The sequence below is a fragment of the Terrapene carolina genome, unplaced genomic scaffold (genome assembly GCF_002925995.2).
Source record: "Terrapene carolina triunguis isolate 2854851 unplaced genomic scaffold, T_m_triunguis-2.0 Scaffold84, whole genome shotgun sequence".
In the NCBI taxonomy this organism is placed as follows: Eukaryota; Metazoa; Chordata; order Testudines; family Emydidae; genus Terrapene; species Terrapene triunguis.
This window is the reverse complement of record NW_020664435.1, coordinates 28,403,093-28,418,550: the sequence shown is the minus strand read 5'-3', so window position 1 is coordinate 28,418,550 and position 15,458 is coordinate 28,403,093. Positions and strand designations below refer to the sequence as shown.

Sequence of the window (15,458 nt, the reverse complement as noted above, 5' to 3'; positions counted from 1 at the left end):
TGGGGAGCAACAAAATTGCTATGCACCACTTAAGTCTCAGTTACGCTACCATAAAAAGGTTAAGTTGTACACGGTCCTTGTGCTGGCCTTCTGCTTAAAGGTGAATTTTACCCTTTCACAATATTTAAACAAGGCTTATTCATAGTAGTTATCAGTATATTTTCCATGGGAAACACTGCCTGGTACTCTAGGACCAAAATGTACATTTTGTACAGTAAAAAAGTGATTTTACAATAACCAAATACCACAGGATTTGATTTTGAAACCTTTTGACGAAAGCAGTTTGCTTGGATTTGAACTCTCCCCTGCAATGCTTTCAACTCAAATACAGCAGCATGGGACTAATGTATGAGAAGCAGAAAAGACAAGAAACAAAAGTAAACGGATTAGTTTATTTTCACCATTCATATGAAGAGCATACATGGTAGCAATAGCAAACATGGTAAAATGTACATTCGCTTTGCCAAATGCTTTGTTTTAATGATCTGTTTTATTAGTAACATGAGTACTTTTATTTTGCTTTTATTAAAAAATGTAGTTTGATTCTGTATTCATAGACACTGGTGTAAATCAGGAGTATGTCTGCTGAAATCAGTGAACTTACACCAGAGTAAATCTGGTGACATCAGAATCAGACCCAGGATTTTTATTTAATCTGGCTGGCCTTTTAAAAGGGAAACGGGCCTCCCACAAAAAAAAAGCTGCCCAGAGTGCAAAGCCGCAGGGGCCGAAAAATGATGAAAATAAACAATAGGGGGCGCAAATATGCTTGCTTGCCCTGGGCACTAAAATGCATAGTTACAGCTCTATCCGTGTAACAACAGTAGGCAAACAATATCCAGCTCCTGCCAGCTTCACATGGACATTAACAATCTGGGGACGTTTTCTGTATGAACAGGAATTTAGGTTTCAAAGCGGTAGCCATGTTAGTCAGTATCAGCAAAAACAACGAGGAGTACTTGTGGCACCTTAGAGACTAACAAATTTATTTGGGCATAGGCTTTTGTGGGCTAAAACCTACTTCATCAGATGCATGGAGTGGAAAATACAGTAGGAAGATATATATACACAGTACATGAAAAGATGGGAGTTGCCTTACCAAGTGGGGGGGCAGTTCAACCGAGACAATTCAATTAAAGTGGGCTATTATTAACAGGAGGAAAAATCACTTTTGTAGTAGTAATCAGGGTGGCCCATTTCAAACAGTTGACAAGAAGGTGTAAGTAACAGTAGGGGGAAATTAACATGGGAAAATTAGTTTTTAGTTTTTGTAGTGACCCATCCACTCCCAGTCTTTATTCAGGCCTAATTTGATGGTGTCCAGTTTGCAAATTAATCCAGTTCTGCAGTTTCTCGTTGGAGTCTGTTTTTGAAGTTTTGTTGTTGAAGAATTGCCACTTTTAAGTCTGTTATTGAGTGACCAGGGAGGTTGAAGTGTTCTCCAACTGGTTTTTGAATGTTATAATTCTTGACGTCTGATTTGTGTCCATTTATTCTTTTGCGTAGAGACTGTCCGGTTTGGCCAATGTACATGGCAGAGGGGCATTGCTGGCACATGATGACATATATCACATTGGTAGATGTGCAGGTAAACGAGCCCCTGATGGTGTGGCTGATGTGGTTAAGTCCTATGATGGTGTCCCTTGAATAGATATGCGGACAGAGTTGGCAACGGGATTTGTTGCAGGGATAGGTTCCTGGGCTAGTGTTTTTGTTGTGTGGTGTATTGTTGCTGGTGAGTATTTGCTTCAGTTTGGGGGGCTGTCTATAAGCGAGGACTGGCCTGTCTCCCAAGGTCTGTGAGAGTGAGGGATAGTCCTTCAGGAGAGGTTGTCGATCCTTGATGATGCGCTGGAGAGGTTTTAGTTGGGGGCTGAAGGTGACGGCTAGTGGCGTTCTGTTACTTTCTTTGTTGGGCCTGTCTTGTAGTAGGTGACTTCTGGGTACCCTTCTGACTCTGTCAATCTGTTTCTTCACTTCACCAGGTGGGTATTGTAGTTTTAAGAACACTTGATAGAGATCCTGTAGGTGTTTGTCTCTGTCTGAGGGATTGGAGCAAATGCGGTTGTATCTTAGAGCTTGGCTGTAGACAATGGATCGTGTGATGTGGTCTGGATGAAAGCTGGAGGCATGTAGGTAAGTATAGCAGTCAGGAGGTTTCCAGTATAGGGTGGTGTTTATGTGACCATTGCTTATTTGCACTGTAGTGTCCAGGAAGTGGATCTCTTGTGTGGACTGGTCCAGGCTGAGGTTGATGGTGGGGTGGAAATTGTTGAAATCCTGGTGGAATTCCTCAAGGGCCTCTTTCCCATGGGTCCAGATGATGAAGATGTCATCAATGTAGCACAAGTAGAGTAGGGGCGTTAGGGGACGAGAGCTGAGGAAGTGTTGTTCTAAGATAGCCATAAAAATGTTGGCATACTGTGGGGCCATGCAGGTACCCATAGCAGTACCGCTGACTTGAAGGTATACATTGTCCCCAAATGTGAAATAGTTGTGGGTTTCAGGCCTGAGTTAATCCCTTTAAAGAAATGGACAACACTTCCACCGAGTTCAGTGGAAGTTGCATTATTGCACCTTTGTGCAGTCCCATGTAAGTGCCAAAACTGCCACAGGGATACCATTCTTTAACCCAGGAGAAGTGGCTGCATGTCAGTGGTTTGGTACAGATAGAGCTTGCAAAGCACTTCAGGGCCCAAAAGTACTCTCAATTCTTGAATTCCACTGAGCCTACAAAAGGAGAATAGCCAGAGTTACTTCCAAAGAAATGAGCTGCATTCTCCTCCTTATAGACTGTTTCCCAAACAAAGTTGATTTACTATTTAGCAGAGGGAAAAGTTGACGTGCTTAAAAGATCAGGCAGACAGGCCTATCATTTTGTTCACTATTGAAGCACAAGGAGAGTGCCATGGAAAGGGTTACTAAACAATTTACCAAAAAGAACTGCACAGTGTGACAAACTAATTCCAGTACTTCCAAAGGATGCAAGTTTGTGAGCTGAAAATACAGTATAAGGCTAATACACAAGAGAGAAAAACCTCTTAGCAATTCAGGACATGACGATAAATAAGGATGATTGTATTTATAACAAAACGTTCCAAGGGGAAAGTTACTGTATATGTCCCTCTTTCAGCATAGCACTATGTTCAATTTATCCTATTTCCATAGACGGGATGTTGGACACTTGCGCTGGATGATTTCCCCATGTTTATAGTATTTGGAGCCTATAATAACAATGAAAAAAATATCCCTAAGTTCATAGATTCCAAGGCCAGAAGGAACCATTGTGATAATCATCTGGCCTCCTGTGTAACACAAACCATAGTACTGTACTGCCACAAAATAATTCCCGTTTGAACTAGAGCATATCTGTTTAAACAACATCCAATCCTGATTTTAAAATTGCCAATGATGGAGAATCTACCACAACAACCCTTGATATACTGTTCCAATGGTTCATTACCTGCACTGTTAAAAACATATGCCTCATTTCCAGTCTGAATTTATCTAGCTTTAACTCTCAGCTACTAGATCTTGTTATATATACCTTTGTGTGCTAGACTGAAGAGCCTATTATCAAATATTCTCCAGGTAAGTACTTGTAGACTGTGATCCCCTGTGGTCCCCTTAACTTTCTCTGTTAAGCTAAATAGATTGAGCTGAAGTCTTTCGCTATAAGGCAGGTTTTCTAATCCTTTAATCATTCTTGTGGTTCTTCTCTGAACTTTCTCCCATTTGTCAACATCATCCCTGAATTGTGAAAATTTACCCCACTATGTCTTGCTCTCTGCAGATCTTTTTGACTCTGACCTCTCCAGGGCAGACAATGTTTTGATGTTGTGTTTTGAATATCATCCAGCACATTGCCAGTGTAAAGCAAATAATAGGTGCAGCTGAAGTCTAAAGGGTTGAGCATGGGTCAGGACTTCTATTGCCAGCACTACCACTGGCTCCCTGCGTGCCCTGGAGTAAGTCATTGAACCTCTGTGCCTCAGTAATTCCAAAGGTAAAATAGGAATAACTCTGACCCTCACTTCACAAGGCACTTTGAGATCATTGCAGATCTGATAAAAAATATAAGTCATTATCTGTCATGCTATATGCATTTAACACCCATCTATTCACTTGCTATTGTGGTACTTTCCCTCTTTGCATGCTGGCTGTAGGCCAGCCCATTGAAGCATATTAATCCATCCTGCACTTCCCCATCACTTATTTTGCCATGTGCCCTACAAATCAGCTGCATGTTTACATGGTGCTTTACAAAGCAGCATAGACTATGGCATTGTATCATAGAATATCAGAGTTGGAAGGGACCTCAAGAGGTCATCTAGTCCAACCCCCTGCTCAAAGCAGGACCAATACCCAAATCCCTAAATGGCCCCCTCAAGGATTGAACTCACAACCCCGGGTTTAGCAGGCCAATGCACAAACCACTGAACTATCCCTCCCCCCTCTGCCCCAAAGAGTTTACAACATATACAAGCAGAATAGGAAATCTGCGAGGGTGTGGAGAGGTCTTTGGGTTATGAGAAGGCAGGAAGGATTTATGGGGAAAGTGCATTTTAAGGAGGAGAGAAAGAGCTAGAAGACAAGAGGGAGAAGATGGTTTCAAACATGCGGGCAGTCTGAAAGAAGGTGCAAAGCTCAGAGGGAAGGAGGGGAAGGAGTAGTAGAGACAAATCATTTGCAGGACTATAGGATGAAAAGCATTCCTAGGCAAAGGCCTTTCCTACCATCAGAGCTATATACCTCAAAGTATCATTTCAAGTCTTTAAAAAAGGAAGGTCACATTTCTTTATTTATTACCAGTATTAAAACACATGACAGTTTGCCTTTAACCTCCTAGCCTAGTTGCAAATGACTGACTCAAGAATTGTTGAAATTAGTTTTAAATTACAATTACTTGTGAAACACAAAGCCACTGTCCTTGCCTCTCTGCTGACAAAGGACAGTGGAGGAGAGATTGGAATATTTAAAATGATTTTAATGTGTTTGTTTGCTACAATGTGTATTGCAAATATTTTACATTTATATCACACATTTCACCCCGAAGGATCCGAAAGTGCTTGAAATGTTACATAACATTCAGTCTTCAGGAAATTTTCACCACAAAAACTTTATTGGCATCAGTCTGTTCATTTCCTTTTTCCCTGTATACCCTTGAGCTAAATCTAATTTATTTGTATAATTATACACACACATACAAATAAAATTATGTTAAAAGAACATTATTGAGGTTGCAAAGTCAAATACTCAAAACATAGGAAATGTCAGACTTACAGTTCCCCATGCAAGCTTAATTCACCTTGTGCATATGCATTTGGTCCAGTCCTTAATTACATGACCACAGACTATTTTTTCCAAAGATACCTGCCTCATTTAGTGCACAGGCTGGACTGTGCTCATTTGATGAATAGCCATTCAATAGCTTGTTTACTCCTCACTGATCAGTATGTGGTTCCATGCATTAATTACTGTACTGCTCTGAAAATAAAATTATTAATTTTCTCATGAGCTTTTCTAGGACATTCATCACTATCATATGAGTGCTTCATGAATATTAATGAATTAATTTTCACAACATCCCTGTGAGGTGCGGGGAATATTATTATCCCCATTTTACAGATGGAGAATTCAGGTATGGAGATGAAGGACAAAAAGTATGTGCTAATTTTGGGTGCCAAATCTGAGGTGCCCAGGGCCTGATTTTTCCAAGAACTTAACATTATATAGCACTTCACATGTTCAAACCACAGCTCCCAATGATTTCAGTTGCAGCTGTGAGTGCTCAGCACGTCTGCAAATCAGACCTCAGGGTCTCAAGGCAGATAGACAGAAAATGAGGCACATCCAATTAGTGACCACCTGTGAAAAGTTTGGTTTAATTAGCTTACCTAGTATTGCATAGAAACTCTGTGGCAAAGGCAGGGATATAAACCAATTATCCAGGGTAGCATTCAACTGCATTAACCCTAAAACCATCCATTGTCTTCCTGCAATCCCCTGCTTCATTCACTGTGTACCTTCCAACCTCTGCAGTAAGTAAAGCAGAGGTCCTCAAGGCAACGGTCTTCATGACACAACCCTGATGCATCCCTGGAGCAGATCCACCCTGTTCACTGAAGAAGGCAGAGATTTTGTGGGGGGAAAATAGTTCGCTATGTAATTAAAAACTGTGTCATAATGCATGTATACAAGGGGGCTGAATTAAAGTTGCACATAAACTTTAATTTTGGCATTTTTTAACTTGAGTTTTGACTTTGCAATCTTAATAATGTTCTTTTTACAGGTTTGTGTGTGTGTGTAATTATCTAGGTTTTTTGGAAAAAGCAAACTGAAAAAGCACAATTCCATCATGTGACATCATATTGACAGCCACATAATTCATCAAGTAGGGCTGGAACCTTGGAAACCATCAAACAGCTTGAGCTAACGGAGTAACATAGCAGTAGTAGGTTATCATCCTCTATGTGAACCCAGCACTAGACAGGGATGCGGCATACACATTGTCAGTGGGTTTCACAGATATTTGCTGACAGCAAAGGAATGGTGAGACTGAAGGGATGTTCTTAACTGGGCACAGACTTCTGCCCAGTCCATCCCAAGCTTGATTCTGCTCAGAACCCTCCAACCTGTCCCAGATCATCAGTGCTCTTGGCTCCTTGTCCCAGTCCCATTCTCCTCACCTAGCCAGCACCAGTCTCCATTCCTCAGGTTTCTCATCTCAATTCTTGTCATTCCCAGTCTCTCCCCCTTGCACTCACCAAACCAGTCCCAGTCACCTCGACTCCCAGTCTCCTTGCCCAGCTATCACGAGTTACACCCCCCTAATTCCCAAGTCCTTGTTCCCAGTTTTCTTGCCCAGCCAGTCCCAGTTCCTCCTCTCCTGTCTCTCTCTCTCTCTCTCTCCCCTCCCCTCCCCCTGGCCTCCATTCACATGCACACACACCCAGACTCCCAATCTCAATTTCCCTGGGCTCCTCATCCACTGTGTCCTCCCCCACGCTCATCATCCCAGTCTCTTTTCCCAGACAGTCCTGGTTCTCCCTCTGGACACTGGCTCATCAGATCTGTCTCCCCTCCCCTTCCCCTAACCTCTGTTGTAATAATTGGGCCTACAAATTTACCCTGATGGTGAGCTTAGTTGTAAAAAGTATGTGAAAGTTCATACAATGTTACAATAAGTTACAGTAACAAATGTTAATGGAAAATAGGTCAAGTTGTTTTCAATAATTAATGTTATAAACAGGTGCAAGAGAACCAGACAGGGAGACTAAATTAATCCAGACAAAAAAGGCCATGCTGCTGTCATTCAAGGACTATGTGGAAATCATTCTTGGTAAAAACAGAAAAGGAGAACCAGAAATTACTGAAACAGAATTGGTGCGCCTAATTGGTAGACAAAATAATGAGGGGATGGGCTATTCCACCCATCATTCCCTTTTTGGGTCCTTAAAGAGAGAGACTGGGGGGGTGGGGGGGAGGAAGGACAGAAGAACAGACGGAGGCTACTGAAGTGAGCTTCACCATCATGGCTGCCGCCCCCACTGTTTCCTGGGATCTGGACCTTGGTAATCCTGATCCTGATAGATATACTGACCAGAGCAGGACCCGGATGACATGGCCACCTCTAGCAGCTCCTGCTGAATCCCAACCACCACCTGAGATGAAGTTGGATTGGACTGTAACATCAGCCACAACGATAGCTCCAGCTCGTCTCAACTAAGGGACTGTCAAATGAGGACTTTTTTCCTTCTTAAAACTCTCCAGGTAAAGGGAACAAGGAATGTTGTTAAAATGAAGGCCTTATTTTATACTGTAGATTTTAAATGTTTTAATGGTTTTTCCTCCTTTTCTGCATCTTTAATAAAAGGTTAAACTGATTTTTAATGGTGTTTGCGCCATGGTACTAAGCAGGCTGAGATCTCCAAACCTTGTTTAACATTGGATCATGCTAAACCTTTGTCTGCTACACTGAAGAGGCCAATATCAAATATCTGTTTCCCATGTAGCTACTTACAGACTGTGATCAAGACACCACTTTACTTTGTTAAACTAAACAGATTGAGCTTCTTGAGTCTATTACTATAGGCAGGTTTTCTAATCCTTTAATCATTTTCATAACTCTTTTCTGAACCCTCTCCAATTTATCAACATCCTTCTTAATTGTTGTACCAGAACTGGACATAGTATTCTAGCAGCAGGTCACACCAGTGACCAATAAAGAGGTAAAATAACTTCTCCACTACTTAAGATTCCCCAATTTATGCATCCGAGGACCACATTCGCCCTTTTGGCTACTGTATCACACTGGGAGTTCATGTTCAGCTGATTATCCACCATGATCCCAAATCTTTTTCACAGTCACTGCTTCACAGGATCTCTAGAAAAGTCCTCTCTCTAACAGGGCTGGAGGAGTGTGCCCTTCGGTTTTCTGTATTGTTCTTACCTCTAGATTAGCAGAGGCCTTTATTTTGCAGGGCTATCAAACTAGCTCTCACCAGCATATTAACTAAAGAAACATTACATGTTTTTAAATTAATCTTAAAATATTTTAACAGATTAATATTTGTTAATCTATCCTGTATTCATTCCCCCTGCCCACACACATTGCTTTCATATATTTTAGTTACATTTTGTTGGAATAACAGAAATTTTAAATGCATTTCCGTCTTGCATTTGCACCTTGTCTACATCTACCCAAGACAAAGGGTCTGCTATTTTTCAATTCTGTTCTTACTGATGCTTATTTTGTTCCTACTGATTTTAATGGGATAGGCTTCAGCTATTTAAAGATTATCAGTAACCTCATATAAGAAACCATGAACGCAACTGCACAAACCACATAAGGATTGATTTTTTTTTTTAAAATATCTCATCAATAAAACAGAAGCTGAAAAAATACTGGAAATATAAAAGGGTTTAGATTAAAATTTTTATTATTTATACAAAACCAAAATAAATCAATGCAAACTGATAATGGATTGAATGTATCATCTCATGTCCCAGCCTGTCTTCTTTTTTCAACAATTCAATCTACAGTTCAATTTTAGATTATTCCATCTTCACTGAAAACTATGAGGTCTCCATCTTGTATCCATGTTTTTCTAGTTCAGCTCTGTATAAAAATAAGAACCAGAAGTATGATTGAGGCACAATAAAATACTGTCAGATATTTGCAAAGCTCTTTAAACCATGACAAATGTTAATCAAGAACCTAAATATTATCTGGTAAGAAAACATTAAATACTAATATGCTACTGTCACTTTTGATACAAAAGGACAAATAAAAAGAGTAATAATTCACATTTGGCCTCACTTCCTTTACATTCCTTCTAGATTTCAGTTTAGTCACTCTTTTCAACATGGATATGAAACCCAGATAAAAATTCAAAGGCTTGTTTAATTATGGTCCTCACTCCTTATTGATTAAATCAGGGAAGTGCTTTCTTTCACCCCATTTTTAAGTCTATAAAACTTCATTAGAAGTGATAATGCAGTACATGAGTTACCCATGTGAAACCTTTCACCAGACTTCCTTATGCACAATTAACTGTTACTAGAACAGATTTTTTTTAAATTATTTATTTATTTTAAAAGAAGGCCAACCATCTAGGAACAAAGCTAAAATTATTTTTGCAAAGCAAAAACTTAACAAGTTTTGAAACTGTGTTCTCAGTATAGCATCTTTGATTCCTAATATATAAAAGGTCCTTAATCTTGTATGTAGTCCCACTGACTTCAATAGGATTATACATGATTAAAATTAGGTGTGTGTTTATACTCTGAATCAGAGCCCAAATGAACACAAGTTCTGATTCTGCAGTTCTTAAACAGGCATAACTTCCACCCAATTTGTTTTGACTGATGAATAATTGTGATAGTTTAGATAAGGAGATTATCTGAATACACAGAATGAATCACTCAATCTTTGTTGACCCAAACCAGGAGCAAGGATGGATTTTCATTACTAAAATGTAAGATTTATTTTTAGGACACTCAAGTCAGTTGTATTTCAGGATGGCTTAAACATAACAGGGAAGTCAGTGGATTGTGGTAGAGGAATGCTGTTCCAACCTCAGACTGGAGTCTTTAATTTAAATACAGAGATGAGGACAGATTATGAATACTTTACTATAAGATGTAATTAAGGTGTAGTTTTCACAGTCCAAAGTGTCATGTATTGAACTTCTCATACAGAAATTTCTGCCACACTTTGAGGATTCCTGTAATACTGTTGACACACACTGTCTTTAGAGTGGTAATATATTTAAGACCTTCAATTAACTTGAAACTACTTTTCAACTTGACAATAAGCAATTACACAAACAGGATTTACACTGACACCCACTACCTGAGGGTCACCTTAACCTTGTGTCTAAAACAAGGGAGTCAGTCTACTAACTGTTTCAAATCAGGCTACATTACAGATATTTTGTTGTGTGTACAATGTATGGAGGGATTAGTGATAAAGCACAAGTTTGTATTGATGATTCAAACTCCTTAAATTATAATTAGGCATCAGTAAAAGATTAACTGAAACTAGGTGACCTACAGAAAGGAGGGTTAAACAACTGGATTAGAAGTGCTCAGCTCCTGCCCATAGATATTTTTATATTTTAAAATTTTACTTCGGTAATTTTCCCCCCTATAATAAAGTCTATGACTGCCAGTAGAACTAGCCGAGAATTGCTTCACTTAATGGCTCTTTGCTAGAAGACAACTCCTCATTACAAGGAAACTTTTTGTGGGAACATCTCAGTATTGACAAGTCTTTTGTCTAGAAAGGTTTCTCAATTCAGGATGGAAAGTTTTTGAAATCCTGTAAAATTTTACAGGATGAGAAAGCTGTTTCCTGCCCCACTCTAATCATCACACACACACTGAGACGTAACTGAGGGTTATTTCAGTGTTTATAGAATTGACACTAAAGTACAGAGGCTGGTCACCAGTAGTAAGGCTTGTTGGGTTATGACAGCAAATGCTGCTTTTAAAAAACTCTTTGGGGCAGTTAAGTAGAGATTTGCTCACTTTTTTTTTCAAAAATATTTTTTTTTAAACTGAACATTTTTTAAAGTCACAGATTCCACCCAACTAAAAACTACAGACTGAAAGTTTTATGTTCAACTTCTAACTGTAAATTAAACTCCAAGATTACCTTAACTGATTGGAGAAGTCATCTTCTACATTGTCATCATCCCAATTGTCTTCCCAGACATGTGCATCCTCATCTTCATCTAAACCAGCCCAGTCTAAGGACAGAAAACAGACAAAGTCTAAATATTTTATGTTGTACTGCTTTGGTAACATTTACTGTCAGCAAATAGGTCTGGCCATTAGATACACAAAATGTCATCAATACCAAACATTTCCTCTGTTTATAAAAAAAAGTTCTGATCACATTAAAAGTGTTTAGAAGAATGAAATCATTACAAGATGCTATTTAACACCCTAACTTCTTGAATTATAATCAAAATACAACTTTATAAATAGCTATAAGATTAATGTTTTGGATTCCAGGATTATTTGTCCATAATGAGAATATTAATTAAAAAAGATCACTCATAGAAGATCTGTAACAATATAGCACAAATATAGAAGGTAACATGTTACCTGGTTTCCATTAATATGTCTAAAGACTTTTAGAAAGTCTGCAATTCCTCAGGGTTGCATGAAAATATTAACTTTAAATGTTGAGTGCTTTTATTGCCAAGAAAACTCAAAAAAACTCCTTTACTCAATCCACTTAGACCTTCCATTTCTTCTTATACAAAATACTGAAATTACAAGTAACTTATGTAGTAGAAAATCTGAAACTAAAACAAGAAGGGTATGCAACTATAGTTAATACAATAAGTAGCTTCACATTATTTTTCATCCTTCCCCTCACCTTTAAAGCTACCAGTTCTATTTTTCATATAGGCAAAATTTTGTGTTATTCTACAGCTGCAGAAGTAAAGATAACCAGAAAAGTAAATTGCAAGCTTTGCCCAGTATTGCAACATTGATGATAGGCAGAAGTGTCACCTAGTCTTGCACTTGGAAACTGGTTTTGGTCCTCTTATTAATACAGAAAAGTAGCAAAGCACTGCATGTGAAGCAAGTTCTCCTGGAGCACCAAAAAGGCTCATGGTAGGGAATATATTTTTGGTATTTGGCGCCCATGGTACAGATTTATAAGATTACCTGGCTATATTAGTTTTAAAAATATTAAATTTGAGAACATTGCAGTGCTCCTCCCCAACCTGCAAATGGTTTTGAATGGTGTTGCGTCCCACCATAATTTACAATCAGCTTTCTAACCAACCCAGAAAAACCAAAGCTTTCCAGCAACCACTACAGTAGCATTGTACATATAAGTCAACAAAAGGAAACTGACAGTGGGAGGGTCACAAACAGATCCAGGTGGGTTGCAATCACCCTTCCTCTCTTTATGAGTATAGGGAAAAGAGAGGTCCTGAAACTTTTTCCTATTGTAATATGGTCACAGTATGGAAAAATTTGAGAACCACAGGAATAGAAGCATCCATTCTTAGCCAGCCACACGTGTAAAGAATTTGATGCCGAAGATAAGCGACTAAGATTTAGCTTCACAATCCACAGAATGGATCATTTATATGTGGAAGGGCTGGGCTGGAGACCCCGCAGAAACTAGAGAAAGAAAAAAAGGGGTGGGAAGAGAAGAGACAAACCCCTTGAGGCAAGGACCAGCTTTATACTGTATTTGTACAGTGCCTAGTACAATGCAGTCCTGGTCCATTAATAGGGCTCCTAGGGGCTATGGTAATACTACTACTACTAATAATAATGCAAAATAAATAACTAATTACTCTATTGTCTTTTTCACTAGGATAATCACATTCAATTCACAAACAATGAAACTGAGTTACAAGGGAGGAAAGGGCCTTAATTCAGCACTACTTACAATAAACTTAATTTTTATTTACACACAGTGCATTTAAGATTTAAATTTAATGTTCTTACAAAGACTATAAAATAGTATTATATCAACTATTTCATTTACTGTATTTATATTTCAGACATACACATTCCACAACAAATAAAAATGTGCTTTTGTAGGGTAAAAATTGACCCAGAATTCAGGCATTACATTAATTGGTGACAAGAGTCTCAAATGATTTTAGATGATACAATCAGGCACAATGGCTCTGAGAGGTTCAACCATAAAAGGATAGTTGTCAGGCAGACTGACACTTCTTTACTCATGAAAACCTGCATCATGCTTCAAGAAGCGGGGCTAAGATGTCTTCCACATTAAAGTGGGTGAAAAACAAATGAAAGTGATAAAAAAAAAAGCCTAAATTATGCTCTTATTCCTGTAGCTACAAGACTTTAAACTATTTGTATGTTGACACTATATACTAGGCTTGTGTATTGAAGTTATTATTCCAGTTACATTATATGCCTGTGACTGGATAAAAGTAAAAAATGATATAGCATTATCTGGGATTTGGAAGTATCAAAAATGTTTTTGAGAGTCGACTACCATTAAGTATTATTACTATAAACTAAAGTTACAAAATCTATTTTGACAAACTAGTCGTGATGGGAGTCTTAGAAAAGTATTTTAATATTCTGATCACTGCGTGGTGTGTTCTACACTTCAAAGATGAAGACAAAATAGGTTTTTGTACTCAGCTCTACAATACCAAAAGCCATACGATTTTATACCTCTGAAAAGGATCACAGAAGTCAAAAGTGACCAATTCACATTATACCATACATCATATCATACTAAACTTGAAATGAAACACTCTAGAACACATCTGTTTCAGATACTTAAAAATTTGGTATAATTATTTCTTGAAACTGAGTTGAAGTAGGAATTAAAGAAGTAAAGAATGCTTGTGTAATGTAATTTTTGTTATGCTTTAACACAAGTTTGCATTACCTAATTTCCCTGTATCAGACGTAACAGAACTCTAACATGTACTGCTGCATAGAGAAGTAGTATAACTTGGAAGATTCACAGTTTGAGATAATTTTAGTAAAAGTTTTTATAATCAAATATTTATCCAATTATTTTTGATTAAGCAATAAAAAGAAAATACTCAAATAGTAGTTCTGAATATTCTTTATGATATGATCTTACTAGAAGGTTTAATGACTGCTTTATAGGTTGGGTTTTTTTTGTAAGCTACATCAAGAAGCCTTTAATGCTTAATCAGCAGACACATATAATATAAAGAATGATTTTTAAAAATATTTCAATAGTTAACATCTACATCAAACTTCAATTACAAACTGAAGGAGAGTCTGGAGTTACTTTTTTGATAAAAATATTAATGTCCCGTATGAAACATTTTCAGAATTTCTTAAAACTTAGGATGTTTAACAAATAGTATATCCACATTCAGTAAGAGGATTTCACCTCATTTGGTTTATAGGTATATTACCATAATCTAAGAAGGTCAATGCAGTGCCCAAAAACCCACCCTCATTCTGACATTTGTGATGTTTTGATTTTTCCATTATATAGTTTTCTCAAATTTATCAGAGCCAGGTTCTGCTATCTGTTTTTTTTTCTACTGTGGCAGTTAAAGAAGATTTCAAGGAAGGTCAGTTGAGGTTATTGCAGAGATATAGGAAAACTCAAGTATTCAGAAAGGTCCACCAAATCCTAGTTTTCTCCGTGTGAGAGTGTGGTTTGAGATTTTTAGAAATAAAATCTGAAACATTCATTTTTAGTGGCCATATTTGTCCAGTTCAATATTTATAGTGCATAGATTCCCCACCATCCCGAGTCATTTAATTCACATTTAACAGGGGAGGGAGAGATCAAGTAGTAAGAAGCCTTTTTCCCTCCCAGATGTTTTCTCTAAACAAGCCTCCTATTATCTTCTCAGTTCATCTAACCAGTTAATACAACAATTACAATAACATGTTTCTCTTTCTAACTGGAAATACTATATTTGACAAAGCTTATTTTATACATCTGTAACTCATAAAGCTATGTCAAGTACGAGGAAGATAAGATACCATAGCAAATACTGTGAACATCCCTACCCACCATGATCTATACCAGCGGTTCTTAATTTTTAGTAACCTGAGGGCCCCCATTTTTTTTTTAAAAATTGTGGACCCCCAACCCCCCTGCTCAGCTCTTGGCCTTGCCCTCACTCTACCCCACCCCTGCCCCACTTCTTCCAGCCCCACCCTTGCCCCTCCTCTTCCCCGCCCCCTCCTCCGAGCGCACCCTGTCTCTGTGTCCCTGAACTAATCTGTTTCATGTTGCGCACCCCATCCCCACTCCTCCCCCTCTCAGTGCCTCCTGCATGCCACTGAACAGCTGTTCCCTGGCATGCAGGAGGCACTGGGAAGGAGAGGGAGGAGTTGATCAGCGGGGCCAGTGGCCCCGGACATGATTACACCCTGTCCCCTGAGAGCGCCCCATCCCCGCTCCTCCCCCTCCCTCCCAGTGCCTCCTGCATGCC

The 15,458-nt window shown here is 38.6% G+C and overlaps 1 protein-coding gene across 1 annotated transcript; it reads right to left on the bottom strand.

Moving 5' to 3' along the window:
* Positions 1-8,924: 8,924 nt before the first annotated feature.
* On the bottom strand, positions 8,925-11,328 carry SEM1 (SEM1 26S proteasome complex subunit). Its single transcript, XM_024212885.1, has 2 exons — positions 11,162-11,328; positions 8,925-9,121 (listed from the first exon to the last, which is right to left on the bottom strand). Exons 1-2 carry the CDS (start codon positions 11,311-11,313, stop codon positions 9,079-9,081), a joined length of 195 nt encoding a protein of 64 aa, XP_024068653.1. The 5' UTR covers positions 11,314-11,328; the 3' UTR covers positions 8,925-9,078.
* Between the last annotated feature and the right edge of the window lie 4,130 nt (positions 11,329-15,458).